General features: G+C 50.8%; 1 protein-coding gene across 1 annotated transcript; it reads left to right on the forward strand.

Moving 5' to 3' along the window:
* Positions 1-737: 737 nt before the first annotated feature.
* Rab11b (RAB11B, member RAS oncogene family) lies at positions 738-12,043 on the forward strand. The gene is made up of 5 exons (XM_047531013.1): positions 738-892; positions 8,778-8,973; positions 10,031-10,224; positions 10,506-10,586; positions 11,012-12,043. Exons 1-5 carry the CDS (start codon positions 853-855, stop codon positions 11,155-11,157), a joined length of 657 nt encoding a protein of 218 aa, XP_047386969.1. The 5' UTR covers positions 738-852; the 3' UTR covers positions 11,158-12,043.
* Positions 12,044-21,211: the final 9,168 nt, after the last annotated feature.

Genomic DNA, 21,211 nt, shown 5'->3' on the forward strand with positions numbered 1-21,211 from the left:
AAGGGGGCAGAGAGGGAGAGGAAATTATGTTGTAAAGCGCCCGGTACCCAGCAAGGATTTATTATTTATTTCCTCATTGTGGTGCTGGGGATGGAACCCAGGGCCTTGCACAGGTCAGGCAAGCGCTCTACCACCCCGTCCCTAAATACATTTGCTTAACGAAGATTTAGTGGCAGGACGGTTGATTCAGTATGAACGGAATGATCTACATATTCTCAAAAGATTCCATGAGGCCTTCTTCATCGTTTGCAGAGAAGGAAACTGAGGAACAGGTACCATAGTAAGTCCTCAGGGTAAGGATGGAAACTGCAAACCAGAGAGAAGACACCCACCCTCCCCTGCCCAGAGGCCCCCGGAAATGGTCATTTATGCACTGGGAGCGGACAGAACCTCTAGTCTTGACCTATGACGTCATCGGGGACGTTAAGCAGCGTAACATCACCTGGACGTAGTCACATTTTCCTTCCTGGACAGGTCCTCAGGTTGTAGGGTAGGGTCTGAAGTCAAGCTACTCATTGGCTACCCATTCCGTCAATCCGAGTCATTCTTCCAGTCTTCCGTCCCGCCTTTCCGAGGATGCCTCTGATAGGCTGTTTCGGCTGTCACTTTAGAAAGATCCGCATTCCTTCCGCCTTTCTCCAGGAGACCGAGGGCGAGGAGGGTGGATCCCAGGAGGCACCCACCCACAGGGTTCTGTTTCCATATCTGATTGGTTCTACTGGGTGCCGGTCGCTACTGCTTCCGCTGCTGATTGGTCATCAGACCGCCGCTCTGTGCGGCGCCGACTCCGCCCCCGTCGGGTGTTTGTGGTGGGGCTGCGGAGTCGCCGATCCCGCCGGAAGCGCCAGGACAATGGGGACCCGGGACGACGAGTACGACTACCTATTCAAAGGTGCGGCCGGTGGGGCAGAGACGGGCGAAGGCGCGGTGGCAAGGCGGTGGGCGGGCGGACCAAGGCCGCGCTCCAGGCCCCTGGGCCCAGGCTGGATCCTGGGGCTTGGGGTCTGGTGGGTCAGACAGCCAGAAAGGCTGGAGTAGGCCGATGTCTATCACCTTCTGGTTGGAGTGTGGGACCGTGAGAAACTGGAGGCCGGGAGAGGTCTGGGGGCCGGGGATGCGCCGGGGGCGGGGCCGGGGCCCAGATGGGGTGGGGCCCAGGGCAGTGGGAGAGGCCGTTAGGGGCGGGGCCTCCGGGGGCGGGGCGGCCCCAGGATTTGGCGGGCCGACCCCGGTTGAAATCGCGTTTCGGGTTGGGGGCGGGGCCATTAGACTTGGGGCCTGGACGTGTGGGCGTGACCAGGAGGTAGGTTGGACCTGGGCGGAAGGGGGCGGGGCTCTCTCGCGGCTAAGCCTGATTGGGGGTAGTGGGGGCGGAGCTCCGTAGGGGAGGGGCGAGCAACGGGGGCGGGGCCGACTTGACTGGGAGAGTGGAGGGGAGGGGATCCCTAGATCGGGGTGCGGATCCGAGTTAGGTGGAGGGGTGCCTGTGTGTGCAGCACTAGTTCTATCCCTTAACTCTTAGAACTCTTGATAGCACTGACCCAGTACCTGCACTTTTCTGAGCACTTTACATTCATGAACTCATTTAAATCCTCACTGCCCTGTGAGGTCGATATTACCTTGGCGTCTCTTTTAAGTTCATAAAGGTTGAATAGGATAGGATCCAGACCGGCTGTGGGTTTTACCACTTAAGGAATGAGCTTTGGGGGAACTTGCAATCTGGATCAGGGATTTGGGGTTGTCAGACCTCCTCCCCCAAACATACAGTGATGGCTTAGACCTGCAGATCTTTCACACCTGGGGACCCAGGGCTCTAGGGACACTGTGTGAGGCTTAGGCAGGTCAGGCAGACATTGTCTGGTGAGACTCTATGTCACTGGAGTCCTTCGTTTCTCAGCTGTACAGGCTTAGGGGTCATTGACTTCTTGGCACCTTCTGTGCCAGACTGGACTTTGGCCTGATCCTCTGCTGGGCTCCCTGGTTGAAAGTGGCTGCCCTTGAGAACTACCTCCTGGGCCCATAAGACACCTTTGCCCTGCTGCCTGCTGTTTGAGGGTCTACTAGCTGTGGACTTTTCCCCCTTGTTGGAGGAGCCTGGCCATACCTGGGATTGTGTTCTGTTCCCAGAGTTAGCTTTGGCTGACCATAGTGTCTAACAGCATCCAGTCTCTTGGACTTGGGGAGAATAGGACAGGTCTTCCTACCCATGGGATATCCATGTAGTATATCCAAGCCTCCTTGGCAGTGGGAGAGAGAGTGCCTCTGCAAAGATCCAGAGTCATCACAGAGCACCATGGGCTGCATGCAGGCTCTATGGTCAGCAGGTGTCTGACTCCAGAACTCACCCCCAAAGCAGAGGTAATTTTGGGAGGTTTTTGGAGTTCTGAAAGACCCCCTGCTGACAGGTAGACCAGACTCCAGTCCTGCTGCGGCATCACCACTCAGCCCACCCTGTGGCAGCTGCTCCCACGTTCAGGCTGCACACTGACCCACATGTGACCCTGCCAGGGCAGGGGGCTTTTCTCCTAAGTGATTCTATCCAGGTGTCCATGGCCATTGTCCACTTGTTACTTTCGACCTTTTGCTGTTATAAATAACCTAACTCTGTTTGTCTGAGTCCTCTTTTTGCCCTTTGGGTTATTTCCTTGATGCGAGTTCCCACAAGTACAGTTACTGGGTCAGGGGCAGCAGTGCAGCAGACATGTGGTTCCGGGACGTGTCTCCAGAGCCTGCTTCCTGGAAACACTGATCCAGCTTCTGCAGCAGCTGGCACGGGGGAGTGTCCGCCTGCCCTGCTGCCCTCCCCCACTGGCCTCCTTTCCCTGAGCAGAGCAGGTGTCTTGTTGACCTTCTCCAGCTGGATGGAGCAAAAGTCTAACTCACAAGGTCAGTGTTTCCCACAGTGCTCACCCCAGGCCTCCCCTTCACAACTTGTATCCTGTCCAGGGACCCTCTCTGTCCTATTTCAGTATTTGTCCTCAAGTCCACTCAGATTCTTGCTGTATTAGGTAGGAAGAGTGAGCTGTCTCCAGCTCTGGGAAATTAAAAGGAAGGAAGGAAGGCAGCATTTACTGTAAATGTGGCAGGTCCCCAGAAATGTGTACCTGCCGCACCCACTAGTCCCTTCTGAGACCCCGTGACCTGTGGAAGCTCAGGCCCAGGACTGTCCATCCTTTGCTAACAAGGGATGGCCCTGCCTTGGAGAGGCATCCAGAACACAATAGCACTAGAAGTCTTGGCACTTTGTCACCTGTGGTTTTTCAGCCTGCCCCTGTGGGGAACCCTCCTGGAGTCAGAGGGACTGCAGTCTCCATCCCCACTCCTGCGCCAAGCCAGCCTTTTCCTCCTCCCACCTCCCTCCCCTGGGCTTTGATTGCCTTCTGCTGGCTGGGCCCCTGGCACAGAGGGGCCACACTTTTCTTGGGACACTGACTACCCTCTGTCCTACCCCCACCCCCCACCTCATTTTTTGGCAGTCACATCACACATTAACTCCCTTGACCTCAGCAGCCAAGGCCAGCAGGTCCCGCAAGTGACCACCATGTGCTATTCGAGCATTCTCCCCCACAGGAGTGAGGTTGTTTATTTGTGCCTAATTATAGATCTTCACATTTATAACCCTAACATTTTATCCTCCCAGCCATGGGTTATTTTCCCAGTCTGTTGATTGACCCCTGGAGGTACCCCTGACTTTCCCTCTGATGGACACTGAGATGCAGGGTCCACAGTGGGAGCAGCAGTGTCTGCAGGGGCCACAGAGACCCTCCAAGAGCCCTTTCCCTTTCCCTGGAGCTCCTGGCCAATCATTGCCCTCCTGACCCTTGACGACATGGGTCATGGGAGAAACTGGCAGCAGTGACCCCAGGCCTTTTCCTTTGGATTGTGTCTACCCATTCCTGAGGAGATAGGTGGTGGTCCCCAGGGAACAGGCCAGCCTAAGGGCTTGCTCCCCTCTGCGGCGTGCCCCCGAGTGCTCACAGCCCTCCATCCTGGACAGGGCTCCTACCAGGCCTGCTGCTCTGGGACCCAAACATACCATCTTCCCCTATTTGGAATGGGGGCCCTGCCAGTGTCCTGGCTTTGGATGCCTGTCCCCAGGGAATAGCTGAGGCAAGAATGCTTTCCTTGCCAGCCCTGGGGTCTGGGATGGCCTGGGCCTTTGTCCCAGAGGAGAGGACCTCTGAATGGTCTGTCTGGGCCCCTGGGGTGCCCTGTCACGGGGCAGGCCAGAGCATCCAGGGCTTTCAAGAGGTTCCAGCTCTTTGTTTTTGCCAACAGGGCTTGCCTGCTCTACGAGCCAAGTGGCATGTCCAGGGGGACCATTTCCCGGCCAGTGAAGTCACCAACTTCTTTGGAAATGCTGGAGGCCATGTCCTCAAGGGCTCTTTATTTTCCCAGCACAACAGATCATTTGTGCTCTTGACAATGCCATTTTCATTCCCAGCCTGCACCCAGGGCTGGGTGCCTTGGCCACCTCTTTTCTTCAGGCGTCCTGTGCCAGGGACTGCTGAGGCAGCCCAGTGATTCTGCTGTTCACCTGGGCAGTGACTGGTTGGCTCTTATCCTGCTCTGGGTGACCTTGGACTAGGGACTTGGGCATGCTGGGTTGAGTGTCCTCAGCTGTTTATTAGAATATGGGTACTGGTGCCTGAGAACTTGAGAAGCTGAGTCTGCAAAGCATTTAAGAGCCGGCCCAAAGTGCTGCGGAGCTTGTTGGCAGGGCCAGGGCAGGACTCAGGGTCCAAGGCCACAAGCTGCGGCGAGGTTGGGTAGGGGGTGTGGATCGGGGGTGGGGGGATGAGCCCGAGTTTCCTGCTCCATTCCTGAGGACATGAGGACTGGGAGCAAAACTCCTGGCCAGGCTCCTGTAGCCAGCAGGGAAGGGAGGTGAAGGATGAGTGGCATGTACAGTGGTCTCCACAGTGAGTCCCACCTGGCACTGCATGGCCTGGGAGCTAGTTCTTGCCCCTGCCGGCACGACTGCAAGCCCAGCTGTGGCTCTACCTGTCCGTCTTCCTCTGAACTTGGCAGTGTTGTGCTGGGCAGCCACATTCACACAAGGATGCTGGCACTGAGGCCTGAGTTCAGGGGTCCTGGAGGATGAGCAGGAGTTGGCAGCTCCCCTGGAGCAAGACATGAATGATCAGCAAGGACATGAGTTGGGAGGGAAAAAATTTGGGCCTTGACCCAGAAGATCTGGGTTCAGGTTCAACCTGGGTGGCTTCTTAGGCAGGCAGCCCCAAGATGGGTCATTACTTAGTGGACGTGGTTGGGAGGTGGGGGCACACCACAAACAGGCCCAGGTTCAGACCCCTGTTGTCCTAGTCCTCTCGCCCATGTGCTTTGGACTTTGTCATTCTGTATCTAAGCCCCAGTTTCCTCTTCTGCAAAATGGGCTACAGAGACATGTGTGAAGTAATACACCAGGAACTTTCTCTGCACATTCTCATGGAAGGTTCTTTTTGTTCTTGTTCTCTAAAGTGTCTAGCCCAAAGAGGGTGCTGGGTTGGGTTGTGGGGGACTGCCTGATTTCCCTGTCCTCATCTCCGCCCAAGGGTGCTAACCTGGACATTTTCCAGGTGAGTGGGGGAAGTCAGATAAGGCAGTCCTGGTAGGCTTTGCCAACCACTTTGGCATTGTTGGTGCTTAGTGTGCCAGACTCTGTGCCAGGGCCTAGAACTACAACAGGGAACAAAACTGCCTGAGATTTCCACTCTTGGGGCAGACTGGCAAACAAATAAATACAACTGGTAAGTGTGAGGGGGCGACAGGAGTTCTGGAGGAAAAGCTGGGTGGATCATGGGTAGGTTTGGCAAAGTGAGGTTTTAGTAGGTTGGCATGGAAGTCCTTCTTGACCAAGTGGTGTCCAAGGGACCACATGAAGAAATTAGGTAGGGAGCCAATATGGTGCCTGGGGATGCATGGTCAAGCAGAGGGAACAGCCCATGCAAAGGCCCTGAGGCAGGACTGAATCTGTTGTGCTGAAGGAACAGCACAGTATAGTGAGAAAGGGGAGAAAAACAGGGTGGGGTGGGCAGGGCAGGTCCTGCAGGCAGGGCCTCTTGGCTCGCATGGAGAACTTGGGCTTTACTCTAGGCAAGGTGGACAGAGACTGTTGGGACTTGACTTGGGGAGGCTCACTGGCGCCCTCCTGTGGCTGTGAGGTAAACAGGCTTTCGTTGGAGATGAGAGTGAATGCGGGGACACCAGGGGAAGGTACTGGCTTTGCCACCCAGGGAGAGGAGACAGTGGCCTGAACTGTGAAGGTGGTAAGAAGCAGTGGGAATCGGGAGACACACAACTTTTAACCAAACAACTGCATTCAGATAGAAACGCACCCAGCCAAGCAAACAACCCAGTGTAGTTTCACCCGCTGAACCCACAGAGATCCAGACAGATCCAGAAGCAGAACATGACCAGCCCCAGAAGTGCCCTGCATTGCCCTTTCTCCTGGATCTGTGTTGAACAGGATGCAGGATCCATTCTACAGTGTGAGAGAAAGAAAGGGATCGGAATGGCTCCAGGTTTTTGAACTGAGCACACAAAGGCCAAGTCTCCATTAACTGAGATAGGGAAGGCCGGGAGGGGAGGTTAGGGAGATTTGGGGTGTCAGGCGTTTAGCTTTGTTGCATTGGCCTCGAGGGGCCATAGCCCCCAGGGCGATGTACAGCAGAGGGCAGGTCAGTCTGGCTTGCAGGAAGAGAGGTGGACATAGGAATTGCCAGTACCTGGCTGGGGTTTGCAGCCATGGGTCTGGACAGGGTCACCCGGGACCAGATATGGACAGAGAGGCCCAGCCCTGGGCTCCCTGATGATTGCAGGCCAAGGGGAATCCTGCAGAGGAGACTGGACAGGAGCAGCTAGAAGACCAAGGGAGGGGTGAGAGTTAGGGGAGGAGGCTGTCAGGGAAGGAAGGAGCACTCATGGAGAGGTGGGGCAGACGCGGGCTCGCTTTAGGTCCTAGGAGGACAGGAGGTGGGGACAGTGAGTGTGGGTTTGGGAGCCAGAAAGGAGAGAATTAGGGTGTTGCCTGGAGCAGGAAGTGGGGTCCGGAGACAGTCTCAGGAGGGAGAATCACCAGCATGTAAGCAAGCAGTGCCGCTTGGCCCAGGGGACTGGGGGCTGCCTGGTGAGCTCTGGGCCCTGTTCCCTCAATGGGGCAGGACTCCCAGGAGTGGCCGGGGTCCTCTGTGTCAGCCAGGACTGACAGGCTCAGCCTGAATTCCTGTACCTCACCATGCTCAGCAGGGCCTGTGGGCTCAGCCTCAGCCTATGGCCTGGCCATACCATCTCTGCCTGGGCCAGGGGAGCCTGATCATGGGCGTACCCCCTCTTCTACTCCCCAGGACTATGGATGACCAAGCCTGAAGCCCCCATAACTCTCCACCGGGTAGACCCACCCTCAGGTGCCAGGATCCCAAGCCCACGCCTGGGGGGCGCCGTGTAGTTCTGGCTGGGGCCTGGTTAGATTGCTTTTGCTTGTTATGTTCGCAGTGCACGTACCAGAGATGTGGGCACATGCCCTGATCTTCCTTGGCACAGTACACCCTGGGTGTGAGGACAGCCTGCTCAGGCCCTCTTGGACCTTCTCATGTGGTCCCACCCGAGCCCAGGCAGCTGGTTCCTAGAGGCAGTGCTTCTGTGGCTGGGCAGGACATGCTTCACAGTCTGGCCAGCCAACGCTACTTGGCTCCTGGGGCTATTGCTCCTGGGGTCCTTCAGTCTGCTCGAGGCAGTCCTGCTGTAATCCTGTATCCTGGGGAGCTGTTGTGTCCCTTCTGGACCAGGTTTGCATCTTAATGAACTGCCCCAGCCACAACAGGTGTGCACTGGGCTGGGCTGGGCTGGGCTGAGCGCAGACCCTCCCTCCCTCTATGGTCACCAAGGCCAGCTCTCAGGTGGGGGGTGAAGGAGGTGACTTGTGAACCCTGTGAGGACATGCACGTGCACAGCCTGGAGGGCCTCCCCTTGCACCAAGGACTTGGCAAGGAGCATGCTGCAGCTCAGCAGGGCGGTCCTGACCCTAGGTGCTGTCCCTCTGGGCTGCATCCAGAGGGCACATTCCTGTTCCTCATGGGATGATGGTAGGAAGCCAAATGTGGGTTTTCCTGCTGTAGCTGGAGAAGTAGAAGCATGAGTGAGGGGTGGCGCTTCATTTCCTCTCACTTAAAGCACCGGATGCAGACCCTCACAGGTAAAATCCCTGCAGAGTCTTGGTCCTTCCCATGTCTGAACCAAAATCACCTCAGTAATGACAGCTGCTTACTTGTGTCCCTTCCTGTGTGCCGGGTCCTGACCCCACCTGCTCTCACTCCCTCCTCCTAAGATGACCCATTACTGCCTGCCTGCTTACACACGTGGAAAAGGTGGCCAGAGAGGTTAAGTGACTTCCCTAAGGTCACCCAGTACCAGAGCTCTCTCTGGTCGTTCCCAGCTACCAGCCAGTAGGCTGCAGGTGAAGGCTCAGGGCTTGATAGGTTTCCAGCCCCACTGCCTATCCTGGTCCCTATGCCCAGCCAGAATGGCCATCCTGGGGACCAGAAACAGGCAGAGATGTCCTGTTCACAGACTGTTTCTGAAAGATGGAAGCCTCCATTCGCTTCTGCATCAGCCACCGTGGTGCCCACAGTGATGGGCTTCCGGCATCTCCAGCTCCTCTGTGTCACTGGCTGCCACATTTGTATGGTGCCCAGGGAGCTGCTGTGAAGGCTCTGTGGGTGGACATGAAGGTCACATGGGGACTCAGATCCTCAGTCTCCTCTCTCCCTGCCCCCAAGTGGTGCTCATCGGGGACTCAGGCGTGGGCAAGAGCAACCTGCTGTCACGCTTTACCCGCAACGAGTTCAACCTGGAAAGCAAGAGCACCATTGGTGTGGAGTTCGCCACCCGCAGCATCCAGGTGGACGGCAAGACCATCAAGGCACAGATCTGGGATACAGCTGGCCAGGAGCGCTACCGTGCCATCACCTCTGCGTGCGTGTTGGGCTGGGGATGGCATGGGCCTGTGGAATGTGGGCATGCAAGTGTGTGTGGGAGTTGGGTGGGAGAAGGGGAGAGTTCTGGAAATCAGGGACACCCTGGGCACTGTCCTCAGGTGCCCCCAGGAACTGTAGGACTCTTGGGCAAACCAGTACCCAGCCTTGACCACACTCCTGGGCTTATTGCTGGGGACAATAAGAGTCTGGCTTGGACCACTCCCCTGCATTCCCACCCCAGCCCTGCCCACTCAGGCTGATCCTGCCTGGCCACCCTCTCCATCTTCCTGTTCCCTTGGCTCTTCTCCTTGCCACAGCTCAAATCTGTCCTCCCACATGGACTTCATACTCTTTGCCTTCCTGAGGCCTAATGGTCATCCAGGCTGGGTATGTTACCCACCTACTTGGGAGGCTGAGGCGGGGGGTCCCAATTTCCCAACCAGCCTGGACAACTGAGAGCCCGTCTCATAAGTAAAAAGAGAAAGGGCTGAGGATGTAGCTCAGTGGTAGAGCACTTGCCTAGCATCGAGTCCCTAGGTTTGATCCCAGCTCTGCATCAGGTAAAAAGAATCTCAAAAAAAGACCCACCAGGCTGCCTCTTCCTGGCCCCTCCTAACGCCCAGCTGTTCCCTGCACCCCCAGTCCTTCCACTCCCTTCCTGTCCTCTGGACTCCCTTCGCCACAGCCTTGTCACTTCCCCATCCTCCATCCTCTAGGTGCCCACGAGTCTATCCCTTTCTGGTGCAGCCTGCGGGCATCAGAGTGCTTGCCCAGCAGTGGCTTTTTCCTGAACTGCTGCTCATTCTTTTTCCCTTTTTTTGGGTGACCTCATTGTTTCCTCTTAACACCAGACCCCAAACTTCCTCCTCCAACCCCCACATCCTGAGCTGAATCTGGGGGACAGAGCTGGACCCTCAAGACTTGTTATCCTCAAGGTTACGATGGCTGCCCCTTGGTTGGGTCCTGTGCATGAACCAGGCAGCCACTGCTTCCCTGGGTTCCTGAGACCACTGCTGCCCGTGGAGCCTGAGGCTCACCTGGACCCTGCCCCACAGGTACTACCGAGGCGCAGTGGGCGCACTGCTGGTGTATGATATTGCCAAGCATCTTACATATGAGAACGTGGAGCGCTGGCTGAAGGAGTTGCGGGACCATGCGGACAGCAACATCGTCATCATGCTGGTGGGCAACAAGAGCGACCTGCGCCACCTGCGAGCTGTGCCCACTGACGAGGCACGTGCCTTTGCAGGTGAGCTCTGGCAGGTGTGCCGGGGAGTAGCAGGGCCGTGCTCCAAGAGAGGGGCTGAGACGGAGGCTTCAGCCAGGCATCTGGATTGCAGGCAATCCCACCTGTGTTGACACCCGTGGTCACAGCCCATCCTCACTCCCCGAGGAGGGGACCTCTGGTCCTGCTGCTCAGCACCAGCCCTTCATGTCCCAGGCCAGGCAGGAGTTCGGCAGGGTCCCTGAGTGCGGGTGTGGGATGTGGACATGCACCCGCTTACCTGGGCAGTATGCGCTCTCTTCCAGAAAAGAACAACTTGTCCTTCATTGAGACCTCAGCCTTGGACTCCACTAACGTAGAGGAAGCATTCAAGAACATCCTCACAGGTGGGCCTGGGGCTAGGCGGGCACAGGGAGGCCACTGGCCTCGCAAGGTGCAGTGCAACCCCTGGGTCTTCGCTTGTTAACCCTGCCAGTCAGGCTGGAGCTGAGGACGGATGTGGCCCACTCTGGGATCAGGCCACGTCTGGCCCTTGCTAGCAGGTGGGACACAGGCTCTCGTGCCCAGTTCCCAGTCCCTCTGCTGTTGGGGGCAGTAGGGGAGGCAAGTGGCCTCCCGGACCTCCTTGGTTTCCGGGAGTTTAGTTCAGAGGGCAGGGGAGCGCTCTGACGTTCGGAAACAGGAGTGAGCTGCTGGGGGTCGCACAGGGTACGGTCGGGCCTTCGAGGGGACGTTGAGCCTGAGTCCTGCAGGAGGCAGTTGCCCTGGCAGAGGCACGCCGCACACTCATCCTGCGTCCTCCCTGTTGCAGAAATTTACCGCATCGTGTCACAGAAGCAAATCGCCGACCGTGCAGCCCATGACGAGTCCCCCGGCAACAATGTAGTGGACATCAGTGTGCCGCCCACCACTGACGGACAGAAACCCAACAAGCTGCAGTGCTGCCAGAACCTGTGACCGCCCTCCACCACCACCCCAGCGTGCGTGCACGTCCTCCTCCTCAGCCTGCTCCTCACCACGTCCTCCCGCCCCTCTTCCGGCCCTCTGTGGCCCTCTGTGACCGACTCACTCCCACCCTCCAAGTGAGCGCTGCACGCCAGCCAGGGCCCAGGAAGAGCAGGATTCGGTGGCACCTTCCATCCTGCCCAAGGAAACCTAGAAGCCCCTGCTTGCTGCACCTGCTCTCCTTGGGTCCCTGTGGGCTTCTTGGCAGGGTGGGGAGGTTGGCAGGATGGACAGGACCGGCCAGAGGCAAGGAGGATGAGCAGATGGAGCTGACTTCTGTTTCCCATGGCAGACTCCAGGGAGCAATCACCTCCCTCCCAATCTGGCCAGTTGACCCAGTTGGCCCCTCACCCCTACCCAGAACCCCCTTTGGGCTAGCCCGAAGATCCTGGCAGCAGAGGCCGGGCAGGCGGACACTCTGGGCTCTCGGCATCCTGCCTGCTCCTCCATGCACAGCCAGCGCCAGCACGGCCTCCACTGCTCCCGGGTGTGCGACTCCAGCTCCCGCCTGTAGATTCACGCTGGGAGGAGACCCCTCGCCCCTTCTCACCCTCCTCTTCTGCACGCAGCGCGCTCTCCCCGACTGCCCCACCTCCCTTCTGTCTTGTCTCCCTGTCTGGTCAGGAACCTGTTTGCAAGTGAAGCAATATCTCCGTGTTTTGTATATACAACTGCTCTTGTAGCCTTTGGTTTTTGTTATTGTAGAGAAACACAGATTCTTTATACACTTTGTAAGATTTTCGCCAAACCCCAGCTCTCGATCTCTTATTCTCCCTGTGGCCCCTGCACTGTTGCCCGTTACTAAAATGTATAAGCCGACTTCCTGTACAGAAACTGCCACTGCGCCTCTGTCTTCTTTCTCTCCGCCAGGCAGCACCTCTGAGCCAATGTCGTCACTTCGTGTCCCCATGGCAGGCTGGACCTCCCTGGCTCAGCCCATGGGGCACTTAGGAGACCAGGCCTGAACCCTGGGGGACAGTTGGGCCCAGCACCTGCAAGAGCAGTGTGGAGGCTCCACATGGCCACAGGTCTGAGGCCCAGTGAGAGTAGGGTGAGCCTCCTCTGAGCTGCCCCTGTGGCAGGCAGGGAGGGAAGGCGGGGGCTGTGACCCACAGGGGTAACCTGAACTTGGAACTTGAAACTCGAGGACTGCCAGACCAGAGGGCCCGAGGTGCCCTCTGGTGGGGATGAGAGGAGTGGCCATACCCACTGCTCACCTTTTCCATGGGCTGCCACCGCACCTGGGGTCCTGGCAGGGGGCTTTGGGCAGTGGCTGTTGATGACTCCAGCCCCTCCCAACTACTTCAGATGGACCCTTGACAAGGGCCAGTGGGGAACGCTGATGGCAGAGGCAAAGTGGGTGACTTGGGGTTCCTCTGCCTGTTCCTTTCCCAGGATGCTACTTTTCCCTGGTCCACTTGGGCAGGGCTTACATAATGAGGAGACCTGGCCCTCCTCCATTCAACCACTCCAGGGACTTTGAGACCTAGTGTGTGTCCCCTCTCTTCTGAGGGCTGGGAGCTCATCTAGAAGCCCCAGCCTCTGGTTGAAGAGACCACTTGTGCCCTGGATATCTTGGGGGCCCCTCCCTCTTGATTCCAGGCTCTGGCCATCCTATCTCAGGATGGGCGGTCACAGACACACCCTGGAGAAGAGCCCTAAGTGAGAGGCTGTTTACTCAGGTGAGCTGAGTGTGCTGTAGGTCAGAGCGATGGATCGGCAGCCGGGGTTAAGGCTGATGATGGAGGGGGGAGTCTGGCAGCCATCACACGCTCTAGGGCCCTGTTCACACCGACCTCAAGACTGACTACCCTGGGTTTAAGCAGGGCAGTGTGGGGCGTGAGGGACAGGGGCTTCAGGGAGCCAGGTGAAGCAGTGCAGCATTCCTGAAAGGCTTCCAGCTGTCAAAAAGATCAGTTATTTCTGGAGCCCAGGTATTTGCAAAGCCCACAGCTGTTGGGAACCACAGGCCTCAGATGTTGTTTTAAACACCCTGATTTCATATCAGACTCCCTGTGTACCAGGCCCTGTTCTTAAATATTTTATAATTATGGTAAAATGTCCATAACATAAAATTGCATTTTAGGTGCACAGTTCCATGGCATTAAATACATTCACATTGTCCTGCAAAGAGCATCATCCATCTCCATAACATTCCCATCTTCCTAAGCTGAAATTCTGTCCCCATTAAACACTGACTCCCTGCCCCCCTCCCCAGCCCCTGGCACCCACCATTCTACTTACGGTCTCTGGATCTGATTCATCTAGGAACCTCCATGAGTGGAATCATGCCATATTTGCCCTCTGTGACTGGTTTATTTCACTGAGCATGATGTCCTTGAGGTCATCCCTGTTGTAGCATCTGTCTGAATTTTGAACTTCCTTTTTAAGGCTGAATTTTTTTTTTTTTTAAGATGTCAATGGGTCTTTATTATTCACATGTGGTGCTGAGACTCGAACCCAGGGCCGCGCACATGCTAGGCAAGCACTCCGCCACTGAGTCACAACCCCAGCTCCAAAGCTGAATCTTTGAATATACCACATATAGTTCATCTATTCATACATTAAGGGACATTTGGGTTGCTTCCACTTTTTTTTTTCAGTACTGGGGATTAAGACCAGGAATGCTCCAGTGAGCTACACCTCCAGCCCTTTATATTTCTTAATTGGAAACAGGACCTCACTAGGTTGTTAAGGCTGTCCTCCAACCTGCAGTCTCCTGCCTCTGCCTCCTGAGCATGGATTACGGGAGTGGACCATCGTGACCAGCTGCTTCCACCTTTTGCTAATGTGAATAATGCTGCCATGAACATGGGTATACCAATATCTGAGTCCCGATTTCAATTCTTTTGAGTATATATACAATGAATGGCTAGGTCATATGGTAATTTTGTTTGTTTTTTTTAGGAACCATGTTAAGTCTATTATTATACATGGTTAATTTGCTATCCACAACAATCCCAGGAGGTGGACATAAAACACTAGCTCCATTTTACAGATAAGGAACAAAAACGGTGATTCACTCAGGGTCTTACAATTAAGATGTGAGCATCCGGCTGGGGCTGGGGCTCAGTGGCAGAGCGCTTGCCCGGCACGTGTGAGGCACTGGGTTCCATCCTCAGCACCACATAAAAATAAATAAATGTCCATCGACCACTAAAAAATAAAGATGCAAGCGGATTTTGAACGCAGAGTTTTTGTGTAACCGGCAAGTTATGGACCTCTCTCGTGGTTTACTGAACAGGCCCTCAGTATGAGCCAGAAAGCTCTAAGGAGCGAATCAAATTCCAGAGAAAGACTGGGAAGAAGTATAGACATTTTTCAGTATCTACAGAGAAAGACTTCAAAGACTAAAGATGCTCTGGGTCCTTAAATAGACTGGGGTAGTATTTACATAGAACCTTGGTGTACTTTATTTGGTGTCTGTGGTGGGGGTTTGCTGGGAATTAACCCAGGGCCTTGTACATGCTAAGTAGGCTATCACTGAGCCACATCCCAGCCCCATTCACTCTGTGTGTGTGCATGTGTTACTGGGAGAGAACCCAGGGACACTCGTCACTGAGCTACACCCCTAGCCACCCCGACTCTTTTTTCTTTGGAGGGGTACCGGGGATTGAACTCAGGGGCACTCGACCACTGAGCCACATCCCCAGCCCTATTTTGCATTTTATTTAGAGACAGAGTCTCACTGAGTTGTTTGGCTCCTCACTTTTGACGAGGCTTGCTTGCCATCGCAATCCTCCTGCCTCAGCCTCCTGAGCTGCTGGGATGACAGGTGTGTGCCATGGTGCCTGGCTCAGCCCCCACCCTTTTAAAAATGTTTATTTTCAGGCAGGATCTTGAACTTGCAATTTTCCTGCCTCAGCCTCTGGTTATTGGGATTACAGGCACATGACACCACACCCAGCCCCAACCCTTTTTTTGAAAAGTCTTTTGAGACAGGGTTGTACTAAGTTGCTGGCTGGCCTCGAACTTGTGACCTCCTGCCATCACCTCCTGAGTTGCTGGGATCACAGGTGTCACCAGCACATCTGGCTCCGTCAGTGGCTTTTAGTATACTCATGATGCTGTGCAAGCATCACCATATCTAATCCAGCACTCCTTCACCACTCCAGAAGAAACGGCAGCCGCGAAGAGTTACTTCTCACTTGCCCCTTCCCAGCAACCACTCGATCTGCTCTGCACGGACCATGGTGTCATACACCATTCATCTTTTTGTAAATCGATGGAGCACATAGGTTGGGTCAGGCATTTACACTAGGAGCCACACAAAGTCAGTGTGTCTCTTGTGTTGTCAGCAGCTGCTGATAAGCATTTCCAGGAATCATATAGTTCATTGGTGGTTACAAAATGGTGATATTCAAATCCTATCCCTTCTTTATTTACTTCTGTTTCCTCATATACTATGTGGGTGACCTTGAGATACAGTGTATGTAAGTCTGCATAAGAACTTAATTTGTAGCCAGGTGTGGTGGCACATGCCTGTAATACCAGCAGCTAGGAAGACTGAGGCAGGAGGATTGTGAGCACAAAGCCAGCCTCAGCAAAAGTGAGGAGCTAAGCAACTCAGTGAGACCCTGTCTCTAAATAAAATACAAAATAGGGCTGGGGATGTGGCTCGGTGGTTGAGTTCTCCTGAGTTCAATCCCTTGTACCTACCAAAACAAAACAAAACAAAAAACTAACAATTTAATTCTTTCCTTTGTTCACCAACTTTCAAATTTTATGATTTTTAAGACTTTGAGTAGCCTCTAAAAGTGACTGATTAATTAGTTCTTTTAAAACTAATGCATGTTTGCTGGTAAATGGATGGACCTGGAGGCTATCGTGCTAAGTGAAACAAGCCAATTCCCCCAAAACAAAGGCCAGTTGTTCTCTCTGACATGGGGATGTTGACTTCCAATAGGCCAGGGGTGGTGGTGGTGAAGGTTCACCAGATTGGACATGGGGGAGTTGGGGTAGGGGAAGTCAGGGTAAGGGAAGCAGAGATGGGGATGGGAAAGACAGTAGAATGAATTGGACATAACTTTCCTACTTTCCTATTCATATATGAATACATGACCAGTGTAACTCCACATCATGTACAACCACAGAATGGGAAGTTATACTCCATGTTTGTATGATATGTCAAAATGCATTCTACTGTCATGTATAACTAAGAATAACAAATTAAAACAATGCATGGTTTAATCCACTTTATTGGGTCAAGCTTTCAACTGGTGTGTCCAATGGGGATAGAGTAGCTTCAGAGGCTGGAATCTAGGGCTAAGTCTTGGCCAGTGCTAAGGTGGGCCACCTGGAATCCAGAACTTGGCAACTTAATGCCCAAAGTCATATATTAACATTGTTGGGAGGTGAGGCCTTTGGGAGCTAACTAGAATTAGATGAGGTCATCAGGGTGGTGATGATTCTGTAATGACATTAGTGGCTTCATAAGAAGATGAGGAGAGACCCAGAACAGTATACTGGGTGTATCACCATGTATGCCCTCTGCCATATTATGATTCAGCAAGAAGGCCCTCACCAGATGCCAGCCATGCTCTTGGACTTCCCGGTCTCCAGAACTGTAAGCTAAATAAACCTCTATTCTTTATAAATTATCTGTTCTCAAGTACTTTATCATACCAACAGAAAATGGACAAAGACAGTCAGCTTGTATCCATATGCCCCACATATTAGGTGGGAGGTTGGGTGGGCAATTGAGTCTAGCTTTAAAGATAATGCTAGACAGATTTCTCACAGTCAGAGAAGGAAGTTATAAACATAAGGGCAGTGAGATCAACTTTGGCATTGGATTAGAATTAGAGGTATTGATATTCCCTCATGGTCTTAAAGATAGGCAGATGGAGAATAGATGGATGGATGAACCGATATGTAAATGTCTATGCATGGGGCTGGGGTTGTGACTCAGTGGTAGTGTGCTTGTCTAGAAAGCATGAGGTGCTGGGTTTGATCCTAAGCACCACATAAAAATAAAATAAAGGTATTATGCCCACCTACAATTAAAATATATATATGTTTTATATATATATATATGTATATATATATATATATATATATATATATGCATATGTATTGCAATAAGAAACCCAAATACTAATTATACCATGGTGGTAATGACACTTGGCTTCAAGATCTTTGTTTCTAAATATTATTCTCTACTTGAAGGGATCAGGGTTCTTTGGAGAAATGTTTGATTCCAGGGTAGAGCCAGGGAAAAATACAAGTCATCCTGGAACATCCTATAGAGCCAGTAAAGAAGGGCTCAAAGATGGAATTGAGTAATCATATCTTGGCAGCCATCCTCATAATAATTAATCGAGGCAAGAATCATCAATAGCTATTCAATTGGTGGACAAACATTTGTTGAGAAACATATTTAATTAGTGTGAAAGTATCTTTCATGAAGTATTTATTGACAAGTGCAATATACTAATTCATGCTGGAGAAACTGGAAGACACGTTTCAACCAAGTTAGCATAATCAGTAATGGAAGAAATCAACGTCCTATGCATTCTGGGAACACAGTGTCGGTTCTGTGGTTCTGGATACAAAAGCATCATTGTGAGGAAATCTTGGATAAATCCAAATGAAGGGACTTGCTAGAAAATAACTAGCTTGTAGGTTTCAAGACTAACAAGGTCATAAAGACAAGGAAAGTTTGAGGAACGGTTGCAGACAGAAGGGGAATAAATTAAAGCCATAACAGCAAAATACAACACATGATTTTGGGATGGATTTTGGACCTTTTGAGGACTTTATTAGAAACTTTGGGCTTTGAAAATTATATGGTAATATTGAATCAATATAAATTTCCTGGTTTGAAGGTTGTACTATGATTAGTAGAAGGTATGCCTATATTTGGGAAATATATATAATATATATATTAATATATATAATAATATATATAAAATATATAAAGAATATATATAATATATATAAAGAATATATAATATATAATATATAATTAATATATATTAATATATTAATATATAATAAATAATATATAATAATATATGATAAAATATAATATATAATAATATATAATATATAATATATATAATAATATATATAATATATATAAAGAAGTATATATAATGAGATAGCAGGACTGTAATTTAATATTCAAAGGACTCAGAAATGTTAACAAATGGAGAATCTGGGCAAAGGGTTTGTGGAAGATCTGTGTATTATTTCTGTAACCCTTTTTTGAACCCAGGGGCACTTTACCACTGAGCTACACCCCAAATGTTAAATTTTTTTTTTTTTCTTTCAATTTGGAGACATGGCCTCACTAAGTTTCTTGAGCTGGCCTCGAACTTGCAATTCTTTTGCCTGAGCCTCCTGAGCTGGGATTATGGATGTACCTAAATTTACCACCCACACTGGGGTAAATTAAAAATTATTTTAAACTAAAAATTAAAAATTAAAAGTTGCATGGATTTATGCATTTTTAAATTTGTTTTGATCTATGACAATCAATACCCTTACTAAAGGTCCATTGGTCCCAATTTTTTTTTTTTTTTTTTTGTGGTGCTAGGGATTCAACCCAGGACCTTGTGCTTGCAAGGCACTCTACCAACTGAGCTATATCCCTAGTCCCAATTGGTCCCATTTGTGGCCAGCAGAAGCTTCTATTTGGCTCTAGTTTGAACATTAGTCTTTGATAGTAACTTTCCTGCTTGCTGATATCTTAGATGTGCCTGATTCATGTGTACATTTCCTGCCTCAAACCTAGAATCAGATCTTACTCCAAGATTCCCTGGTTCCTTCAGTTGGAAATGGAATTTAGAGATCATAATCTGGGCTTAATGAGGGTTCATTGCAATGAAATAGGTCTTTGAAAAGGTCACTGACCTTTTCAGCGGACAGAGCTAGGAAATATTTGCTTTTTATAAAGATAAAATGTGATACTTTCAAGAATTTTTATATGAGACTTAATTTCACATTTGTCTCTCTGTTCCATCTGAAAACCCCAGTTCTTGACATCAACATAACTATTCTATTGCTTCATCTCATACTACTTATGCAATAAATTCAGAATAACAACTCTTCTTTATTGTGGGCCTGGGGATCAGTTCAGGGTCTCACACAAACTGATCAAGTGCTGTACCACTGAGCCACAGACCCCTCAGAGTAACAGTTCTAACACCACCAATAACATAGTAGTGGTTTATAGTCAAATTGTTGTGTCTTAAAGTCACTAAGGGGTTCTTTGCTGGGGGACATTTATTTTTAAAAATTTTTTTAGATGTTGATAGACCTTTATTTTATTCATTTATTTATAGATGGCCTGAGAATCGAACCCAGTGCCTTACATATGCTAGGCAATCACTCTACCACTGAGCCACAACCCCAGCCCACCAGGAGTTTTATCTCTGGGTTGTCTTATTACCATATGCATATATGTGTTCATTTATTTTATTTTTCAGGGATCTCTTTAAATCTGTATTTTTTTTTTTTTTTTTTTTTTTTTTTTTTGTGGTACTGGGGATCGAACTCAGGGCCTTGGGCTTGCGAGGCAAGCACTCTACCAGCTGAGCTATCTCCCCAGCCCTTAAATCTGTATTCTAATTAATTAATTTATTTATTTTTGGTGATGCTGGCAATTTAATAAGACTTCATGCAGGTTAAGCGTGTGCTTGACCACTTAGCTATACCCATAGCCTCTTTCGATGTTTAATTCTGTTTTATAGTTTTGTAAAATATTTATAGGGTTGTAAAGTCAAAATCTAAAACAAGGTATGTTTTTTATTATTGAGAACTGGGTATCTAACCCAGGAGCCCTTCACCACTGAGCTACATTCCCCTGCCCTTTTTTTATTTCCTATTTCGAGACAGGGTCTCATTAAGTTACTTAGGGCCTTGATAAATTGCTGAGGCTGGTCTCAAACTTGCGATCCTCCAGTCTCAGCCTTACAAGTTGTTGGCATTGCAGGGGTGCCCCACCATGCCAGGCTAAAACAAGGTATATTTTTAAAAAGCCTAGTTTCTATTCTCTCCCTTCCATCCTACTCCTTCACTCTTATTTATCTAAATAATGTACAGGGAAATATTCTTTCTTTATTATTGTTATTTTTAGTTGATAAATATTCTTAAAAGATTAAGTGTGGGTGTTGAGGATGAGCTTAGTAGTAGAGCACTTGCCTAGTACGTGTGAGGTCCTGGGTCTTGGATTCCAGCTCCAGCGCCACATAAAAAAACTTAAGTGTATCCAGGGAAAGCATGGCAATGGGAAAACACATACCATTGTAATTGCCGTGTGTATTCAAGAAGGTTGAAGGGCTGGGGATGTGGCTCAGGGGTTGAGTACCCCTGAGTTCAATTCCTGGCACCCCCTGCCAAAGAAAAGAAGGTTGAGACAAGGGGAAGCTTTTGGGGTGCTGTGAATGAAACCCAGGGCCTCCCAGATGCTAGGCAAGTGCTCCACCACTGAGCTACCCCCGGCCCTATAGGTAATCATTTAACAAATGTTATGATTTATCTTCCTGTTAAAAAATACAGGCCAGTATAACACAACAGCATGTAACCGAAGTAACTGACAAGATTTATATATTTAACAAGTACAGTGTAGGAGGGGGAGAGGGTAATTTTCCAAACTACCTTAGGGTTTCTCATGTCCCAAACACTCTGTCCAGGGCTCTTTCCTCCTCTTTTTCTTTTAGGTAACCTCTCCTCAGATCTTAGATGTTAGCTCAATTGCTCCTTCTCTTCTTCTTCTTCTTCTTTTTTTTTTCTTGCACAAGGAATTGAACCCAGGGGCACTTAACCTTAACCACTGTACTGCATCCTCAGCCCTTCTTATATTTTATTTAGAAACAGGGATCCGTAAATTGCTTAGGGCCTCGCTAAATTGCTGAGGTTGGCATTGAACTTGTGATCCTCCTTCCTTGACCTCCCAAGTCACTGGGATTACAGGCATGTGCCACACGTGGTGCTTGGTTCAATTGCTTTTTCAGGAAAATGTTTCCTAGCTTCTCATATTATTCCACGTTCTCATACCATG

This window comes from Sciurus carolinensis, chromosome 17 (assembly GCF_902686445.1).
Source record: "Sciurus carolinensis chromosome 17, mSciCar1.2, whole genome shotgun sequence".
Lineage (NCBI taxonomy): Eukaryota > Metazoa > Chordata > Mammalia > Rodentia > Sciuridae > Sciurus > Sciurus carolinensis.